This window comes from Serinus canaria, chromosome 10 (assembly GCF_022539315.1).
Source record: "Serinus canaria isolate serCan28SL12 chromosome 10, serCan2020, whole genome shotgun sequence".
NCBI lineage: Eukaryota > Metazoa > Chordata > Aves > Passeriformes > Fringillidae > Serinus > Serinus canaria.
In genome coordinates, this window is record NC_066324.1 from 18,012,246 (window position 1) to 18,033,567 (window position 21,322).

Consider the following 21,322-nt stretch of genomic DNA (forward strand, 5'->3'; position numbering starts at 1 on the left):
TTTCCTTCCTTCTCTGCCCAAAGGCAGCTCTGAGGTGCTGGCAGAGGTTCCTGGCTGTGCTTTTCCTCCAGGAGCTGTTGAGCCAAGGAACCAGCCCTGGTGTCCCTGGGCTGAGAGGGAGGGGCTGGGGCTGACTCTGGGGGGCTTTGCTGCTGTTGGTGCTGCCCTGGGTGCTCCCCAGCGTCTGCTCTGGGCTGCTGTCACAGGATGCTGAGTTCAAGGGATTCCTTTTGCTCTGATCCAATGCTGCTGTTCTGTTTCCAGGCCCTCTCAGATATTCTTTGCTTGATCTGACATTAAAGCTATTTGTTAAGAATTTTTTCCTCTTTCATGAAGTGTGACAAAGAAAAGACACTCTCTTTAGAAAGACGCTGGAAATGATGTTCAGTAACTTTCCATTTGATGCTTCCTTGCATCTTTTTTTTCATTTTATGCTTCCTATAGAAACCAATTTTTTTTTTCTTTTCCTGCCAGTATTTCTTCCTGTGTGGCTTTTCTGGCCATTGCATTTCCAGCCCTGACTTGGTAACAGCATTCCCCCTGCCCTTCACACTTGTGAGCATCCCTTGACAGCTCCATGGTCTGCCTGGAGCCCTGCAATGAAGAGGTGGCTGGGGGAGGGAGAGCATTCCCTGAGTGCAAAGCCTGCCTCACTTAAAGAGCATCTTCAACTGAATTAGTTCTGCTGGGTGCCCCATAACCTCCTTGGCATCTGAGAAGTGGTAAAACTGCTTTCCCCTCGATGCACAGCTCTTGGATGCTGCAGCGTGTTTACACTTGGGAAATATTTAAGTAATTGGTTTCAGCAAATAATTCTCTTGTGATGTGTGGGGATTTTTTTTTCTGCATTTATATTCTAAACCATTTTTGAAATACCAGTCTGGCAAAGAAACCACCCTGTCTGAAGCAAGGAATGTGCTCCCTGATTGTCTGGGCTTGGTTTGCAGACCAGCAGGGCATCTCCACAGGGAGCTCAACACCTTAGGAGGGTTTGGGGAGCCAGTTCTGGGGGTCTGAGCAGGGTGGTTTGAGTGGAGCCCAGACAGGGGGAGCAGGGCAGGATCAGGAAGCTTCTTGCATTGTGTGCAGTGTGTATTTTGAGCCTTACAAGTGGGTTTTCTGTTTGTCCTTAACCCTCAGAAAGCCACTCTCTTTCACATCTCTCTCTGAAGAGGTAAATGAGGTGCCTGAGTGCTCAGAAGACTGGAACTCTGGAGGAGGAAATCCATTACTCCAGGAAAAAATGGAAATTCCTCTTCACCTGCTGTAACAACTAGAGCATTGTCAGGAGCCAACATCTGGGAGCTATTTCTGGGGAAAAGTCAAAGTACTGTTGTTCACTGGCAGGAACAGAAATGCATTTTCTTCCTTTTGTAGGTGTCTTTACAGTGCCCTCTAGGAAACTTGTGGAGAAATGCTGGAGGGGTGTTTCTCAACCCAGGTGGAGAAAATAATGAAAACAGGCCCTGGAAGAATTAAAAATTAAATAAATAATGGAGCTCTGGTCCCCTGGGACTGAGGTGCTTTTCGAAGGAAGCACTGCTGATATTAAAAACTGATCATTACTTGAAATGAGAGAAATGGCTTTAGTATTCCACAAAAAAGGGAAAAGTGCATAAAATCCTTTCAGCTCTCCTTCTGAAATGGTTACGAGAAGGAATTTTGCAGTTAGGACCTTCAGAGAGGTTTCCTCACTGGCTTAATTCAAATACAGGGTGTTAGATGGTCTGACTTGTGTTTTCCTTTGATTTATAAAAGCAGAATGACCTGAAAGAATGTTCCTTGCACAAGGTGAGAGGTTTGTGGGGCTCAGCTGCTGCATGAGAATTCTCTAAAACCCAAGGATATTTTTAAACAACCTGAAAGAAATCCACATTTTTGGGCTTAGTGCTTATAGAGGGTTTTCCTTCCTGACACACCAGGAGGAACAAAAGGTGCACCAGAAATTGTTTTTGAAGCACAGCTGGTAGGCAGCTTTTTATTTTCCTTTTTTTTGAGTGTAGATTTAAGGCAAATGAATAAATCCTTGTGAGTAGGAAACAGTTTTAAGAGTGGGAATATGGACTGGACGTGAGGAGCACCTCCTTGGTGGGGATTTTTATGGGACAAGTTGCACAAGGGTTCCAGTGGGTCCTGCTTTAGATGAGGAGGAGTTGGTGCCATCTTTTCTCTTTTCCAAGCTGAACAGAGCTGCAGCCCCACAGTAAAGGGACAGAGAGGTTGTGACCTGGTGTGCCAGTGCTTGGGAGCAGCTGCTGAAGGGAGCCATGGCACAGCCCCTGGACAATTAACTGTAATTAATAAAATCCCCTGTTCCAAATCCAGGTAAAAATGTCTGTCTCTCTCGAGGGGTTTGAAAGGCTGTGGAACTGAACACCAGATAAATGCATCTCCACAGACATCTGATCTTGGAGATTACAATCTGTGTTTGGATTTGGCTGCTGATCATTATCGTGTTTTTCTTGCCATTATTTAATAATATATGAGGTGATGGTATCACTTACAGAGGGAGTGCTTGGAGTGGATGCAGGGATGCTTCCTTGCAGTGATTTACTGCAGATACACCACACTCTTTGGAGGCTTCTTAATTCCATTCCTGCACACTTGTTTAATGGGCTAATTTTTTCAAATATAATTTTGTGCTTGAGGTCCATCAAAAAGGTCAGTTAAGCCAACAATAATAATTTGTTATTTAACAAATGAAAGGTGTAACTGGAAATACAAATGAAGCTCTAAAAGCATTGTTGCAAAATATGGCTTACTTTGCTTGACTTGTCTTTGTTTATTGCCTGTGCTGTCTGGATACTCCCGAGTTACTGAGGCCAAGTCCTGAACCATGTCACCTCTTTCTCTGTCACAATAATGCCATCATTATGGTGACTCTTGATTTTTGTGTTCTTGTTGGTACATGATGTCAAAAACCTTCTCAGCTCAGTAGAATCATAAAATCTGCGGTGGTTTGTGTTGGAGAGGACCTGAAGGATGATCCATTTCCACCCCCAGCCACGGGCAGTAACACCCTCCACTATCCCAGGGTGCTCCAGGCCCTGTCCAGCCCAGCCTTGGACCCTGCAGGGACAGGGCAGCCACAGCTGCTCTGGGCACCCTGAGCCAGGGCCTCCCCACCCTCACAGGGAGAATTTCTGCCACATGTCCTCCTCCATCCTGAAAGGATCTCTCTCCCTTGGGGGTTTCAGAACAGCCCCTTCCCTTGTGGGCGGGGGGAATTTGAGGCACCCCAGCAATCCTCAAGCACCATTCCTAGCCCACAATTCCCAGCCATGCTGGGGTGAAGAGGAGTTACTCTTTGTGATGGATATCTTTATTACAATGTGTTAAATCATTAGAGGAGGAAATCTGCTTGAGCTGAAGGAGAAAGGAATCTACAGACTCTGGGAAAAGTCTGGATTTATACAAGGCATTACTTATCTCATAATGTTCCGTCACTTGCTCTGCCAGGTTCCACTGTCAGCCTCTGCTGGAATTATGGAAGTACCAGCAGGATTTATACTGTACTCTGCAGTCTGGGGTAGCTCTTACACTCCCTCCTTTTTCTCTTGATGCTTAAGTGCAATTTAATTTTTTGTCTGGTATAATTTGTGGATTGCAGAGTCTTTGTGAAGCAGGACCTGAAGTGGCGTTGGGAGAACACAGTTCAGAAATGTGACCTTGGTTTTTGAGTGTGGTGAACTTGCCAAGCACTGTGTGTTTGATTGGGCTTTGGAAGTGCTTTATGAAAGTAAAATCAAAAGATATTTGGCTGGTGTGTATTGCTGTCGTAGTTTAATTGGATCAGATGCTGTATAATCTCTATTGCCTAGAAGAGAAAAATGTAATATTAAGCAGAAAATACATCTTTGTCTAAGCATTGGTACGTTGAAGTATCATAGATAAATTTTGCTTATTGGGGAATGCAGAATGCTTCTGATGCTGTCAAGGACAATAAATTACCAAGCTGGAAATATATACATTTATTTAGAGATTACCACATGCAGCAATTTGCCCTCATAGATAACGTGCTCCTTAGCCATGAATATGTGAACAAAACCACAGAACAAGTTCCCTGTGAGCTCCTGCTGGCAGCCTGCAGGGAATGGTGTGGGGAACATCTTCACTTAAACACGACTGGCTGATGCTGGAGGCAGCTTTTTGTAATGATGTGGGTTAGGAAGGGCATAACACTGTCTTTAGGATTATAGAGGCCGTTGGGAACGTAAATTAAATTCTGAGGGGAAGCCTTTTAAAAGTGCAGTCCTGCAGCCAGAGAGCTTGGAGCTTTTATCATTGACTCACAGCGAGAAGGGGCTGTCTGAGAGTTCCTGCCAGTCTGATCAGACCTTGTCAGGTGCTTCTGTTTTACATGTCAAGCTCGAAGGGTCATATCCATGCTCCTGAATTGCCTTGGGGTCAGAAGGACAGGTATTACCCCCAGTGCCACATCATTCCTCAGCTCCCAACAGTGAGTGATCTCTCTCTATCAAAGCCTGGTTTGACTCCTTCCAGTCCAAAGCCTGGTGTAGTGCTCATCAGCTAATTGTGATGGCAGCTTTTGGCTGCCCTAATTTATCATCTTGTTTGGAAAAAGGAGTTCTGAAACAATACCTGTGCTTCACGTTTTCCTTCTGGGTGGTTGTTGCATTTGGTCCTTGTGAGATGTGCTGTGGTTTCTTTGCCAAGTGAAGGGGAATGTGGTGTTGGAGCCCTGTGCTTGGGCTGCAGCTGCTGCTCATCCTCAGGAGAGCATCACAACTGAGCAGTTCTGGTGGCAGCACGGAATCCCAGTCAGATCTGTGCACTGCTGGGAAAATCTCAAGGCACGTTGCTGTGCACCAGTTTGAGGTGATTTATGTGGAGTCAGTAGGACTGAGATCAGAGTGGTTTTGTCTGGAGTTATTTTCCTAAGTGCTGTAATTTCTGATGAGCTCGTGGCAGGCGGTTGTTAAAGGACGCATTTGGGTGATTTAAGGTGGGTGTTGGAGTGCTTGTGTCTTCCAGAAATTAACTGGATAACGAAGGGAAGCTTCTTGTGCAGCTGCTTGGCATTTACTGTTCTATATATTGCTCACATGAAGCCTTATAAAGATGCACCTCTGCACAGAAAGTGGTGCAGGGCAGGCTGGAAGCACTTCATGGTTAAATACTGTCAGATCACTTTGGGGTGATGGGTTTTGTCTTGGCTGAAACAGTGTCAGACCTGATGGTTAATTGTGAGAATTTGAACAGAGAGGAGCTACAAGGAGGATTAGAACATCCCAGAGTATTTCTAATAGTGGGGGGTAGGAGAGGTGGTATTTCCCAAACTTAGAATCACAGAATCCTGGAATGGTGTGGGTTGGAAGGGACCTTAAAGCTCATCCATTCCCACCTTCTGCCGTGGGCAGGGACACCTTCCACTGTCCCGGGGTGCTCTAAGCCCCCACTGTCCAACCTGGCCTTGGGCACTGTCAGGAATCCAAGAGCAGCCACAGCTGCCCTGAGCACCCTGTGCCAGGGCCTGCCCACCCCCACAGAGAAGAATTCCTTCCCAGTATTTAACCTAAACCTGCCCTTTTTCACTTTTTAGCCATTCCCTGTGTCCTGTCCCTCCATCCCTTGTCCCCAGTCCCTCTCCAGCTCTCCCTGGAGCCTTCTCTTGTCCAGGTGAACACCCTCAGCTCTCCCAGCCTGGCTCCAGCCCTTGAAGCATCTCTGTGGCCTCCTCTGGACTCTCTCCAGCAGCTTCACATCCTGGTGTTGATGTTGGAGGCTGTTTTGGGGGGATTTTGTGTTTTTTTCTTCTGGGTAAACTTGTATTTGGTGTCTTTCACTCCCAGAGTGGTTACTGGTGTAAACTGTGTGACCTTATCAGACCACTTAGGGAAGAGTGAGGACAAGGTTAGAGTTCAAATCTGGCAAACTGTTCCATGGAAGGTGGAAATACTTGGAAGACCCAAGAGCAAGTTAATACAGTTAGGCAGAATAATCAGCTAGTCTAACATTAAACTGAAAATAGCAAACAGAGTTACAGCAGCTTCCCTGAACAGGATCTGGGGAGTATGGTAGTGATGTAGTCAGGAGTGCCACACTGCTGAGCTAAACCTGGCTGCCTGTGTGCTGGGATGGGCACAGGAGTGCCAAGCCCGGCTGGGATGGGCACAGGGGAGTGCTAAACCCGGCTGGGACAGGCACAGGGGAGTGCTAAACCCAGCTGGGATGGGCACAGGAGTGCCAAGCCCGGCTGCCTGTGTGCTGGCAGGGCTGAGTCTGGGAGCTGTGGAGCTTCCAGGAAACAGAAATGACTCAGTGTCTGTGGCTCATTGAGATCTTGTCTGTGCCAGGGCATTCTGTTGAGTTTTGGCACTTCTGGCTTCCTGCCACTCATCTCCAGAGCAGATCTGGGGAGAAATCAACTCCAGCCAGGTGAGAATGAGTAAGATTTATATGTTCCTGTTCCTAGCAGGGAGACAGACTTACCTTAGCATAAGCTCCTTGGCCACTGTTAGCACAAATGGAGGCAGTGGTGTGTACCCAGCTGTGTATGTAAGTGTGTGCAAAGGGGAAGGACTCCCTGCACCAAATATTCTCCCATCCTACCCAAAATAAGATGCTGTCATCAGGCTGAGTAATCCCTAGGCTGATGGAGTGGGAGAAATGGCTCGTTGGTAGAAATAGAAGTTTATTAAGGTCAAGGGTGTACAAACCCTTCTTGTGCTGAATTGAGGCTTGAAGGCAGCACGAGCTTAGCTGGCTGCAGTGTGGTTCTCCAGAGTGCCCCAAACCCCAGCTGCAGAGACCATTTTTTAACTTCATTCCAGCTGGAATGGTGTTATTCACCAACCCTTCACATTTTGTCCCCACTGCACCCAGTGCAGTAGCACAGTGATATCCTGGGACAAAGCAGCTTGTGCTCCATCTTCCCAGGGCTCTTGGCAGGAGTTTGGTACCTCTGAAGCCTGGCTGAGAATCTGCTTCCTGTTCTTCTCAAGGTTTATAATCCCTGTGGAGCTGCTCTTAGGTCTTGCTGTGACCTCTCTTGGCATCCTCTGCTCTATTGCCTTGGACACCTTGTTGCTTCCAGGGCAAGAACGATCTCCACTCTTATCAATGGGATAGATCTGCTCCCATCTGCACTGGAGACTGGCAGGGCAAACAAAAAGCTGCCATTCCCCTTTTAAAGGTTTTCTGGCTTTTATTTGAAAAGCCAGAGTGAAACAAAACTCAGACCAGTGTGTTTTGTTCTCCTAGGGATCTGGATTTATTCTGGAAAAACTTAGAGAAGCCTGGAGTTGAGGTGGTGGGGGGGAAATGCTTCTTTTGGAAAGCCCAGGGACTGTGCAGCTCAGTCTTTAATTTTGATAAGAACTTTAGGTTTCTGCTGCACTGGGAGAGATTATAAGGATAAAAAGGTCAAAGATTTTCCTGCTGTTCATGGCTGTTGTTTCTGCTCTGCCTTTTGCTGCTTCAGGGCTGACACTCAGCATTTCAGAGGCACAGAGAATTGAGAACATCCACACACAGATGCTCTTGTACAAACCCGAGTAACATAAGCAGCTGCTAAATAGTTTTTAAGTTTTGTTGATTTTTTTTTTTTTTTGTTCTGTATATTTCATTTGGGTTTTTTTGGGTTTGTTGTTTTTTTTTTTTTTTTGGATGTCTCTATTATCCTCAAGAAAGACAATCCCAAGGATTTGGATCCCAACCTAACAGGTCTCCAGCCTGAGTCTCTCACTGGAGAAATGTCAGTTCTTTCTGGAATGTTTCCTTTATTTCCTCTTTGAATTCCTGAAGGTAGGAGAGCGTTTGAATGCTATCAGCTGCCAAAGCCTCATTTATCTGTTGTTTCTTTCTCACCACTCCTGCCTTATCTCCAAGTTGCTGTGAATTGTGAGTAGCAGAGACAATGGGCTCTGTGCAGGAAGGCTGGAGTCCCTCTAGGGGGAAGCTGGAGGCTCTTTGGAGACCAGGGACTCTATGTAGTTTGGTGATAGAGGAAATCGCATCAATTTGTTAATTAAGGTCATTTTAGAAGGTAAATCCGATTTTAAAAGCCCCACAAACAACCAAGCAATGGGAGAAGCTGTAATGCTTCCAGGACAGCCTTTGTTTGCAAGTAAAGGTCGCCTTCAGAGTTTGTGCTTTTTCCTCAAACCCCAGAATTATTCTGTGGCTTAATTAAACAAATCTCTTTATGAAATGCATATTTGTCTTTCAGGTGGTCTTAAAATATTTCACCATTTTTTTATTGACCATGAGATGAAGTGGTGAATGGTGAGAGGTGAAGTGGTTTTGAGATGAGTGCAGGAGTTTGTTATTGTTATATTGTTATTCTAAGGTGGGCTTTAAAAACTGAGATGCCCTTTTCCCTGAACCCAGTGTTGTGCTGATTGGAAAACGGTTCTTCTCTGGAAGAATTTGTCTTCTGTTTTCTACAGATGATTAAATGAAGACAAGTCAAAGTGATATTGACACACAATTGTTCTGCTTGACCAAATACATCAGAAAGACAGTAATTAAAATTCACTTCTTAATGCAAACTAGATGTTAATTACAGAACTCTTTGGGGAATACTTAAAATGAAAAAGTAATCATGTTTATCCTGGGCTAGAACAGAAGTAAGAAACCACTGTATGACACTTACGAGATGTGTTAAACCCAGAATGGGAGACTTTCTCCTGAGGGCTGAATTGTTCTGGATGGTTCCCAATCTTGGTTCCACAAAGCAAAGGACAGCACTGCTGGGAGGGCACCCACACCACTGAGGCCAAGAACAGAGCAGGGAAATACATTTTAGGGATGGAAATGGCTGGGAATCTGAGGATCCATGATGAGAATAATCAAAGCAGCAAACACTGTCATGCAGACCAAGGTGGTTGAATGTGTTCAGGGGAGGATGCGAGCGGTGCTCGTCCCAGTACCTTCAGGCAGGGTGTGTTTCACATTAAAAACTATGGAAAACTAACCCACAAACTCTGTGATGCTTTACAGAATCACTTGTGAGAACCTTCACTCCTTTCTACTTCCTGGTGGAGCCCCTGGACGTGCTGGCAGTGCGAGGGGGGTCGGTGATCATGAACTGCTCGGCGCAGTGCGAGACCCCGCCGCGGATCGAGTGGAGGAAGGACGGCTCCTTCCTCAACTTGGTGTCCGACGACCGCCGCCAGCTGCTGCCCGACGGATCCCTATTGATTAACAGCGTGGTGCATTCCAAGCATAATAAACCTGATGAGGGATATTATCAGTGTGTGGCAACTGTGGACAGCCTGGGGACCATCGTGAGCAGGACAGCCAAGCTCACCGTGGCAGGTAAGGCTCTGCTTTGGGAGCATGGCTGAGAACGTGGTGATGGAAGGTCGGATAGATGAGTGATGGGGATGGGTGACTCTCACAAGTAAAAGGCAGATATCATCTCTATGTGTTAAGAGAAGTTGTATAGATTTATAGTTAAGTTTCACCCCCCCTTGTGCTGTTATCAGGGGTGGCCTGGGTTTGGGACCTTTGGTCAGCTCCTGACTGTGGCAGCACCTGACCTCCAATCAAGGTGTCAGGAAGTGATCTCCACCACTGGGCAACAAAGAAGGATTCAATGGACAGACCTTTGGGAGAGGCTAAAGGGTTAAAAGGCAAAACCTCCACTGTGTGGATGAGCCCATGGTGGGAAAAATCCTCTGCTCCTGGTGCTGTAATATTTTCTCTATTCAGTCTTCTGTTGTATTTTTGATAAGGTTTTAATAAACCTTTTCAGTTTTGGAAGTGAGGATCATTTCTCACAGAAAGGAATGCTCTGCCCTTGGAAAAATGGGAAGGTGCTTCCCAAGGAGCACGAGCTGGTTCCATCAGCTCAGGCAAACTGGGACTGTGGCTCTCATTTTACTGGCAGGGAGTTGGCATGTGCTCTGTTCCTGTAAGCAGCTTAATGTGGGCTATTTCTCAGGAAATGCTGGAGATCAGGAAAGCTGCAATGAATGGATTAAGAGGAGTGTCAGGTGTCTGAAATCACAATGGAGATTTACCACAGCTTAGAAGGAGGAAGAAAACAGGATTTTGCTTTCTTTATGTATAAATAACCTTAAAATAACTTTCTGTGCTTGTATGTGGTGAATTACCTGCTCTGTCTGAAACATTTGGGAAGCTCCTAACAGCAGTGTGTACAATCCCTGCAGGACTGGGAGATGGGTAGGGAATGGAGTCCTGGGGAGTTGTATTTTTCTCTTTCTTGAGTGTCAGGTGTGAACAAGGAAGCCTGAAAAGTAACAATGAATCAAATGCACGCAGTTTTCCATTAAAAAGCCCAAGTCATAACCTCAGCTTTGGTGTTTTGAGTACCCTTTAGACTTGATAGGTGATAGCTTTATTTTGGGGGGTAGGAAGCCGTGAGGGAGTGAAGTTTGCAGGTAAAAATAAAGATTATGTCTGGGAAAAGTGATTTGTTCTGTCACTTGCTTATTTCTCAGGGCTTGGTATTGTCAGCTTGTGTCTTGTAAACAGTAAAGCAGGAGGAGACTTGTAATTACTGAGTAAGGGTGAGACTTCAAAAACCAACCACAGGAAAAAACCAAGGTAAACTAAGGCACTGTAACTAGAAAAAAAAGCTTGTGAAGTGATTTTCCTTTGTTTCTCTAATGATGTTTGCCAGCCTTTTTCAAACAGTTTTTTTTTTTCCTTTGCTTAATAAATGTCTCGGGGTAATGAATTCTTCCTGAGTGGTGCTCCTGCATCTCCCAGAGCTGCTGCTTCCATCGTTTATATTCGGATGTTGTTCCCATTAACTTGGCTTGTAGCATTGTTGTGAAACATCAGCAGTGTCAGAAATAGAAAAATTGGGGTTTTATACCTTAAAAGAGTGACTTTGAAAATCTCTTAATGAGGAATAGATTTCCGAGCTTCTTGGCAATGAGGACAATAAAGGCAGTTCTCCCACACTTCTCTCCAGCAATTACCACCTCCTTGCCTCGCTGCTGTCGGGATTAATTCTGCTGCTTTCCACATGAGAGCCTTCAGCCTCCTGCCTCTGCTATCAGACAGCTCTATATGATCATTAGGTGAGGTTAATGGGGTTAAAAATGAAGGTAAGCCCAAATGTCTGCTGGATTTCCACTTCCATTTTCTCCTATCTAGGTAGAAGGTATGATTTCAATTGATGCTTTCTAAAATGATGGAATCTTGAAGAGCCTTTTAGTACTTGAAAAAGAACCCAAGTATTGGGAAAAAAAAAAAAAAGAAACCCAAGAGCCTACTTTAAAAAAAACCTACAACAAACAGCAGTGCAGTTCTGGTGAGGTTTTTTTTTCCAAAAAAATGTAGGTAGAAAACAGAACACACACAGTCTAGTCCAAGACAATAAGGACCTTCCCCACACAACCAGTTGCCCCTTTGGCACACATTGGCCTGCCAGCTGTGTATTAAGATTATTGATTAATTCCATGCAGTAAAAATGGTGCTTTTATTGCCCACAGCTAGAGGAAATGCTGGTGACACATGTTGTGCATTGCCTTTTGCCATCCTGTGCTTTGGAAACCTGCCCCAGAGCATCCTCTGGCTGCACTGCTGCAGAGGCTGTGGCAGATGTGGGTGTGTGAAAACCTACTTACCACCCCAGCCAAGTGCCAAGAGCTGGGCAAGACCATGCTGAGTTTAATCCTCTTGTAGGGGAAAAGGCACTTTGGTTGCTGAAGGCTTTGGAATAAGAGGTGGAATATTTAAATCCTGGTTTAGCCTGTTGCTTTTCTTGTCCTCATTTGAATCCCTTAGTTTTAACAGTGGTTTTTAATATTCCTTCCCACTCTTTGCTTTAATTGGCAGCTTTCAGGCTGTGGTGAGCGTGGGCATTGTTGGCATAGTAAGGGCTCCCCTTGGCCTCCAAATTCCAGTGGGAGGGAGCAAATTCCCCTCTTAATTGAGCAGTGCTTCCTCTGCTGTGGGTGAGTGTGGTGCTGCCATGCACCTGATCTCTAAAAGGGAACATGAGGAAGTGTCAGTTGCATGTTTTAACAGCTTCTTACTCATTAAATAACTCTTTAAATGACAAGTTCTGGTGTGTCACAGAGGCCAGGGAAGGAAATGTAGCAATAATGTGTTGTGTTCCATCATGTGGATACATTTTCAGTCTTGGAGCTGCACAGCTGATGGATGATGCTGAGCAATCCACCAAAATTTGGATAAGTTTCTCAAGTTATTTAAATGACTTTCTATATATTTTAGTTTGAGGGATCTAAATTTTGGGGGTTTGGAATCTGAAGCTCTTTAGTTGCCATAGGGTGACAGGGGTTTGAGTAGTGAGCCACTGCATGAAAAACTCAATCCAAACCAGGCTCTGAGTGCCTGGGCCTGGAGTGCTGGCTCAGGGCTTGCAGGAATTATGTTAGAGCAGCCTGGCTGGGCTTTCATCCATTGGTGTGTCTGACCCTGCTGTGAGTGTGCTGTGCCAGGGGAGTGGGTCATGGCAGCTTCACTTGGCAGTGTGCCCTTAAAGGGCCTCCTCTGTGGGGGATGATCCATGAGAAGACTTTGCCCTTTTGGAGGGCTGAGGATCAAGAGGTCCTGTGGCAAGTGAGCCTTGTAAAGAAACTGATCTTTGCTGCCTTTAGATTTCAAAAAGTCAGAGGACGTGATAAAATATTCCATTGTGAAGAACACTTGAATTAGGCTGTAACTTGAAATTGTGTGCTGCTACACCCTGGTAGGAAAGTGTTTGCTGTTCTGCCAGGCTTGTAGTAGTAAATCCTTGACTTTTAGGAACAAACCCAAGTTTTTAGGTTGCAAACAACCATAAATGTTAGTTTTCTTTAATGAGAGCAGTTTGGGGATATGAGTATCTCTTTCCCATTCAGTGTGAGCTCCCCAGTTTGGTCATTCAAGCAAATGAAGGGTGAGTTTGTCATCAGCAGTTTCTAAGGGCAGTGAAGGGAGAAGGTGGGCATAGAGTCCATGTAATGTGTAGGATTTTCCCATTGTTATGATGGATTTGAAATAGGGAAAGTCAAAGGAACTGCCTAATTTATGTAAAGCCACAACACTTTAATCAGTGCCTTGGTACACTATGTTTTTTAATTGGCTTTTGAAATGCAAATCTGTCTTTGATACTTAAGTGCTAGTTAGATCTTAAGAAGGGTAGGGGGTTTAAAAAAGCTGCTGTAAAACATGGATTAAAAATAGATTTACAAAGTTTTGGAGATCTGTGTCAGTAATTCATCTTGGAAAAATAAATATGTATGTATTTTAATAAAAAGTATAAATGATAGGAGCTGAAAATATTCCCAGGATGCTCTTCCCCCAGTCACTGGTTACTGTGGACTGGTTAAAGCTTTTATTAAGAGCACAGATACATGAGGATCTAAAAGCTGGGAAGTGTGACAGGGGCACTGAGTTTGATCATGCAGATTTATTTGCTCTGTAAATCCATTTCAAGACTGCTCACTAAATTATTTGTTTCACCTCTTGTCATCTTATTTCCCCAAGTGAATCCAGCTGTTTTTCTTCCTCTTATCCCTGCATTTGATAATTCTTGGCTTTGAGGTTTGTGTCATTTGCTAGGCTGTGATGAGGCAGCTGTGGCACTGCCTTGGTACAAACTTCAGGTGTGTCTGAGTTACATTAATTCAGAAGCACTTGCTGATAGCTTCTGACTTGTTTTCTCTCACCTCAGCTAAATAATCTCCTTGAATTATTATTTCTCATTTAAATACTCACAGAAATTTTATTTTCAAGCCTTCATTTTGTAATTACTTTTAGAAAAGGTACAGACTAATCACTTCTGTTAAGAAATGCTCCTGCCACGTATAACTTCAAACTCTAAAATACTTCAGAAACCAGAAGGATTTGATATGTGCTCAGTAAAAGTGTTCTATCTCCTCTGGAGCCATTGAGCACATTGCAGGGGCAGCCCAGGAGGAGCATGGCCCTGAGAAGTGACTCTGGAGGTGCCACAGGTGTTGTTCAGGTGTTGTTTTGTGTTGAGACCTTGGGAGACTTCTGCTTTTCCACCTCACACTGGGGATGCTGGAGTGGGCCAAGGCCCACCATGTCCATACCTGGGAGAAGGACTTGGAGCAATTCCAGCCACACCCAAGCTCTTTGTTCCTGAGCATGGTGTGCTCTGCTGACCTGGGTAAATCCCCTCCTCCTGCTGGTCCATCCTGCCCATCCATGGCTCCTCTGGACTGCTGTGCTGGGGCACAGGGCTTGGGGCAGCTCACTGGCAAAATGGGCACTCTCAGAAGGGCACCCAAAGCTCCTGTGGCTGCTCTCTGTGTAGGGTCAGCTGTCCCCAGGTCCCTGTGACCGTCCCAGGTGTCACAGGGGCCCTGCAGGGAGGAGGGACCTGCCCTGGGTCGGGTTTTGCTGCTGAGAGTTCCTCCAGACATCAGATAGAGGGAGTGGACTTTGCTTGGGAAATTGCTCCAGTTTTTAGCCGACCACATTGCCTCTTTAATATTTATTTGCATCTTGTGTGTGTCCAGCTTGGGGCTTCCAAACTGATAAGTGGGAGAGCTGCAGGAGGCCTGGATGGGCTGTGCTGGTTCCTGAGGCTTGGAGGAATTAATTGAGTCTGAGCCAGGTGATTTCAGGGTCTAATCCTGCTTCTGGTGCAGCTCATGACACCAGCTCCAGATCCCCATGCTTTGCCTTTTCTCCATGGGCTAATAAAGAATTTCTCCAGCATAAATTTCAAGTATTAAATTAATAATTTCATAGTATTAAATTTCATAATTTCAAGTATTAAATTCCTTGTTATAATGCACCAAGGTGCTGCAGATGAGGAGGGCAGGCAGAGAGAAGGAATTGTGTATCCATTACAGGGTCTGGATGGTAGGCAGTGAAGTTGGGGCCAAGAAATCATTATCCAGGCCATTCCCTGAGCACAGCCTGGGGGAGGGATGTGGGCTTGCAGTTCCAGCTAGAACTCTGCAAAGCTCAGCCTCAGAGGTGTGCTGTGTTTCCTTCTGGGCTGTTAGAGTGCTTAGCTATTGAATATCACTCACTTATTTCTGTACAAACAATGGTGAATAGATTAGGGGTTTTTTCAAACATTAATTTGAGCTGAAATTTTATCTTTGCTTTTTTTACCATAACTACAAGGAGCTGCACGGAAGTAGCCAGATTATTTGGTTCTGTTTGCTCATGTCCTCTGAGAAGTTTGCCAAGCTCTAAAGATTACAGCTGAGCAGTGTTTTATTTCTCACTAGACTCTTATGTGCCATCCCAAAGTGAGAGAGGAACAAACTGTCCCAGCTCTGCAGAGATGGGGTTAATTTAGGAATAACAGCACATTTTTATCCAGGATTGCACATTTCCTTTAACAGCAAGGAGAAAAAATTCATCTTTGTGAATAAAGAACATTCTGTATCTTGGAACTGGAAAAAAACTCATAGCAGAGATACTTCAGAGGAGGGTACTTAAGAGCATTTTGCCAGTAAGTGACATGGGGGATAAATTTTCCTTGCAGAAATATGTTTTTCTATGAAAAAAAGCATCTGTGTTTTTCATAAATTGGTTTAGATCAAAATGCATTTCTTCATGACAGGTAGATGGCAAAGGTGGTTTTAACACAACTGCAGTTTGTACAGGCTCTGTCAGCTGTTACTGAAAGTATGAGAGTTTAGACACTTAAGACAATAAATACTCTGTTATTTGTCATTCTCAATTCTTGCAGTTCACATTTGTCCAGTTAAAGTAGCAAAGAAAATTGATGTGAGCCTTTGAGCTGGGCTGCAGTTCTTGGACTGAAGGCAAAGGTCCGGGTTCAAAACTAATATCAATTTTTAGTCTCAGATGGGGATTTAATACCAGAGCCTCTTGCCATGTCCAGGGCAGAGAAGGGCAGGACTTGCCTGCAGCTGGATTGTCACTGGAATCCTGGGGAAAGCCCACAGCAGTGCATGTGACCTGCTTGTTCTGAAACTCTTCATTGACATCTAATGACCAAGCCAGAGCCCAGGTGATGAGACTCTTAATTGCTTGCTTTAAACTAGTTCCTATTGAAAACCACGGGTTTTCTTAAGCTTTTGTATTTCAAGTTGATTTCACCTTATATCAAACCAAACCCAGCAGCTCATTGTGACTAATACTATCCCTGTCCTGAATTCTGTGGGTCAGTAAGCCAGTTAAAGCTTATTTGTGCTTGCTGGAGGGTGACAAATGCTCTGCTGAAGCTGGAGCAGAGGGGGCACAGGGACATGTGTGGCACTCATGCCTGAGCTTCCTGCTTTGGTAATGATGTAATAGCACTGCTCAGAAAAAAGCTCGTGTTTTCTAGACTGAAATTCAAGTGCTGTGCAATGCAAGTCTTGTAACTGGCAAAGGGAATATCCTTTATGCATTTAGTTCATGGGCAAAGTTATGTTCATGGACTTCAGAATAGTATAAACTTACTGTAAATCATAAGAAATGGGAGCTCTTTGCAGCATATGTTCCATCTTGACCTTTGCCTTTGAAAATGTGGCAGGTGATAGAGTTAATCTGTGGAGAAACAGGAATTTGGTGGAAGGGAGCTGGGACCAAATCCCTGAAATCCCATGAGCTGACACTCAGCTGGGGGGGTCTGGATAGTGAGACAAGGACAAAGTGACACCATACTGACGGTGCATCAACACCCCTGAACTAGAAACTTGGCTGAACTTTGTTTACATTGGATTCTCATTTGTTAATGTTTTGACTCAGATCAGATTTTTCCCTCTTTCTGCTCTGCATGTCAGCACCAGCAATCCCTGTGTAATTCTGTTTGACAAGTTAGCACGGAGCTCGCTCGGAATCCCGAGCTGTCAGCAGAGTGATGGTTACATCTGCAGCCTGTGCTCCTCACTCCCTGCCTGCTCCTGTGTGCAGTCAGCAAGAGATTGCAGCTTTGTTAGCCTACACTGTGTGCTGACACGGCTCAGGTTTCTGCTAGGCTCAGTATTGCTTTTTGAGAAGAACCTGTACCATTGCCCCAAGTGAAGGGTGACACAAAAGCAGCGAGGGTGAGAAGTATCCAGGCACAACTATCTCTGATTAATGTTTTATTTTGCTGTACCAAAAATTTAAGACAAAGCTCAATGAACCTGAAAAGGAAACAAAATGGAGGAAAAATATTTTGAATAAGGAAAAATTAGGTTGCGACATTTGCTAGGGTTGATTTCAGTGAGGCTAGTTCTCAGTAACATAGTTAAAAGCATAGGGTATGTTTCACCCTTCACATAAATGCACTGGTAAAAATTGTTAAAACTCTCCAAGCCTCATATATTTGCATATAGAAACCCCTATTTTGGGGGAACATGGAGAAACATCTCTGGGTAATTTGTATGTTTCTGTAAAGATGTTCCTCTTCCTTCTATAACAGCTTCTGAAGTTGGCCCTGGCTTGAATGCACTGTCAGTCTGCTCTTGAAAACAGAGTGAAAATTAGGCAAAGAAAGGCTCTGTTGTGGAGAGACCCCCAAAACCCCATTCCTGGCACTCTGAGCTTCATGGCCAGCAGCTGCTGGAGGGGTCAGTGGTGTGCTGATGCCACCTGAGCTGTGCTCGTGGGTGATAATTTGCAGTTATACGGCTTTTAGTGTTTGCCTTTATCCTGCCACGCACCCTTGTTGTCTCCAGACACCTCTTTGAGCTGCATGTTTGTGTCTGTAAAAGTTCTTTTGTGCTTTGTGTCTGTCTGCTGTTCTGTCAGCCTCCCAGCACCCTGGGTTTGGGGCTTGCTTTGCCATTCACTCATCCCAAGGAGTTTGCAGTGAATTTGTTGGTTATTTCCTGTCTCTAAATGCCTTCTGTCAGGTACCAGCTGTCTTTGTCACTGTCTATAGAGTTGCCTGCAAAAGTTTTTCAGATCTTTCCTTTCTTCCAGTTTTGTGATAAATTTATCCTGACAGTCCTCTCTGTGCATTAATCTTCTTTGAATAGCTTGTTCACATGAGCTTCCGTAATTGATAGCCTCGCCTGGAACTAAAATTATTTAACCTGTCAAGCTCTTTTCTTCCACCACAACCTTCGGATCTTATTCTTCTTTTGTTATGGCTCTTGATTTTGTTTTAGAAAGAGTAATTGTGAGCCTGTAGGGTTCTTATTTTTAGGCAGTCTATTGATGAAGACCTGAAGTTCCTTAAATGATGAGGCAATCTGTGTGCCTTATCTTTAGGGCTTCTCTTGAAATCCCACAGGGCTTTCATTGGTCTTGCTATTGGAATGATCTTCAAGAGCAGCAAATAAATGACTCCATGGTTTGCATGCCCTCAGTTCATTTTTTCTGGCATTAGAATGTTGTTGTAGGTGTTTCTTGGTGTCCGTGGAAGTCAAAATCATTGGCTGCTGCAGCTTTTCCTGCTGCTGCTGGAGCTTTTGTGTTGTTTGGACCTTGGACTGCCAGTCCTGTCTCCAAGTTTCATGATACTATTTCTCCCCCTCCATCACAAGATCTATTTTTTTGGTCTGTGCCATTCCTTACATCACTTTGTGAGCCTGACCATGTGCTATGGACAGACAGCCCCACCTCACTCCCACTGCTTTCCTTGTGGTTGTGATTGTCAGTAGTGACCTCTGTATTTTTGAAGATCTCTCAGTCATTTTGTTGCTCCCATTTCATTCCTGAAATAATTGATTGATGTCCTCTTGATATCACCTAGCTAGAATTTGGAATTGCTTGTTTTGCCAGGTAGAACATCATATTATGCTGATGTGTTTTGGTTGTCCAGACATCCTCTACAACTTTTGGATGTGTAGTAGATAAAGGGGAGCAGTTGTTCCCTGTGAGGCTGGTGAGGCCTCGGCACAGGTTGCCCAGAGAAGCTGTGGCTGCCCCTTGTTCCCTGGAAGTGTCCAAGGCCAGGTTGGACAATATTTTCTGCAATATTTTGCTATTTCTCACGATTGTTTTTTGTGGGCCTTCCCCATTTCATCAGATAACTGAGCTTGAAAGGGTCCTTGGGACATCTGGAGTTCAGTTGTTTGTTCAGAGCAGCTCTGAGGTGCCACCAGGTCACTCGGTGTGTCATTGTAGTGACAGTACCTGTGTCTGTGTGTTCCTGATGTGTCCAGTGACATTTTCCTCTCATTCTGGCCAAGGGACACTGTTTTTAATCAGCACATACCGTGCTGTCATGGCTGTGTTTAATCAGGTCAGAATTCTGGTCATGCTCTGACATTTCTGATTTGTGTTCTGTTTTCCATACACTTCCCACCTCTGGTAATCCAGCAAGGACATTGGGTAGATTCTCCTCTCTCCATGTGACAGTCCATGTAAAAATCCCCATCCCTTCCCCAAGGAGCTGTCTCCTGCCCAGATTTTTGCTCGTTTCTCCCCTCTCTGGTTTGCCCCAAGCAAGGGGGGAGGATGATGTGCTGCTTGGTGTTTGTAGCAAGGACTGGAAGCATCTGGCCTTGTCCTAATTCAGGTGCTGCTGGACTTGTGTTCTGCAGGAGTGTTTGTAATTACAAAGCCTGCTCTGTGTGCCACTGAGATCCATGAAATATGTCTCATTAGCAGCAGTGTATTTTAAGCCGTTTCACACCTCTGCCACTCCAACAAATGATGCTGAATAATGTTGGAGAGAAGGAGCTGTGATAATTTAATGAAGTGTCCACAGATGGCTGGACTTATTAATTTTTTAGCAGGGTTGGGGTGAGGAGCTGATGCACTAACAAAATAGGCAGCATCTTTGTGATGGCTGTGCTGCTGAAGGGTAGCAGATGTTGGAGCTGTCCTAACAATAGGGGATCATGTTCCCATTCTCTAGGACCTCCTCGTGGTGCTGAAATCTCCACACTTCCCAAGAGGCTCTTTGGGGAAAGGAGTCACAGTTATGGATTTGTCATGAGTTCAAATTCGATCAGGCAGACAGGAATGGGAGAAAATTCAAGTGGCTGAAAATTGTGAGCAGTTTGTGGGATCATTCACAGACTAGTTGGATGAATTTCAGATGGAGAGTGGAAGCTGTAGGGTGGAATGTTTGGAGCTGGTGCTGCTGGAGTTAGTTTAGAGTTGGGTAAGTTAGGAGAAACTTGAATAAAAGTTAACTCTGGGCAGCAAAGGCTTTTCACAGATGGTATCCAGGAGGGATCAGGATGGAAAACCTGCCAGCTGCTCCTGTGCTTTGCTTTTTCCATATTGCAGTAGAAACGGGGAGGAAAAGGAAAACATTTGCTGAGCACATCGAGATGTCACAAGAAGTCTGAAACCAGCCTTGGGAAAATGTTAATTGCACAAACACGTGATGTGTGTGTTTAGAGCAGTCTAATGCTTGTAGGAAGTGTTATCTTAAATTCCAGTCAGAGCAGTGGCAACAGAGGGGACACATGTGAGGAAAACTCCCAGAGGCTTGTGACCACTCCTACAGCCCTGCCACAGGCAGGAAAAGGGGATTCCTCCACACCTCTCTCCTCCCTAGAGAGGAGGAGGTGGTTCTCATGACTCCCTTCCCTTTTGCAGGGTTGATTTGGTGAGCTGTGTCCCAAAGGGCTGGTGGGACTCTGGGGGGGCTGAGCTGTGTGTGGCAGTGGCATCCACGTTAGCCAGAGCAGTGTTTGCAGCCTTGCTGGCAGGCTGCAGAGCACAGGCAGGTGTGACTGGAGTTATTGCACTCAGGTGAGCCACTTATTTAGTAATGGTTGATAATGAAGATTTTTTCCTTTCAGTCTCCTTGGAAATGATTGGCACTGGCTGCACTTGCAGGGAGGCTGCTGAACTGGATTGGCATCTGGCTCAGGGCAGTGAATTCCCTGATTCTGCAGACTCCAGGAGATGAAATACTGGCTCCATTGAGGGCAGGAGACTACAGCCAGAATTTTAACCATCTGTGTTTTCTAGGAGCATGGGAATTATTGCTCTTGTAGGCACATCTTTTTCAGAAATGGATACAATGAGCCACAAATCTCAGTAAGGCTGAGACTGGGAATGCTGATTGAATGCACCACATTTGCATTAATAGATTGTTCATTCACATTCCTGCCATTGCTCTGGGCTTGGGTGAGGGGAAGGAAGAAACAAAAGAGAAGGAGAAAAGAGGCACAGAGTTGTCTTCCCCACCTTCTCTGCCAGTTGTGTTGTCCTGGCAGAAATGAGGGGTTGGGATGCATCTAATCCCTGTTATATGCACGTGAGTGCACTGTTGCTTATGTGTTCTCCTGCCTGTGTTTAGAGAACATTCCAAATGGAAAATCATCCTTCCTAAATTGAGTTTATTAACCTGCATTCTTGCTAGGGCAGTAGTATTTTCCTTTGGTGTCCTGCAATCGATACCTGATGTATGTGCACTGCCACAAAATGATTAATGTGTGTACAAACATGAAAAAACTGTCTTCAATGTCAGAAGCCCAAAGTGTCATTTATCATGACATTCATTTACCAAAAGATGGGCTGGTGTCTTCAACTGATTGCC

General features: G+C 44.9%; 1 protein-coding gene across 4 annotated transcripts in view; it reads left to right on the forward strand.

Annotated features, from left to right (window-relative positions):
- Nucleotides 1–21,322, forward strand: part of NEO1 (neogenin 1) — a 171,225-nt gene that overhangs the window by 43,174 nt on the left and 106,729 nt on the right. For all 4 annotated transcript variants that reach the window (XM_030228246.2, XM_030228249.2, XM_030228250.2 and 1 more), the window contains exon 2: nt 8,965–9,282. In XM_030228246.2, the coding sequence (XP_030084106.1) occupies nt 8,965–9,282 (318 nt within the window). The remainder of the gene's footprint in view (nt 1–8,964; nt 9,283–21,322) is intronic.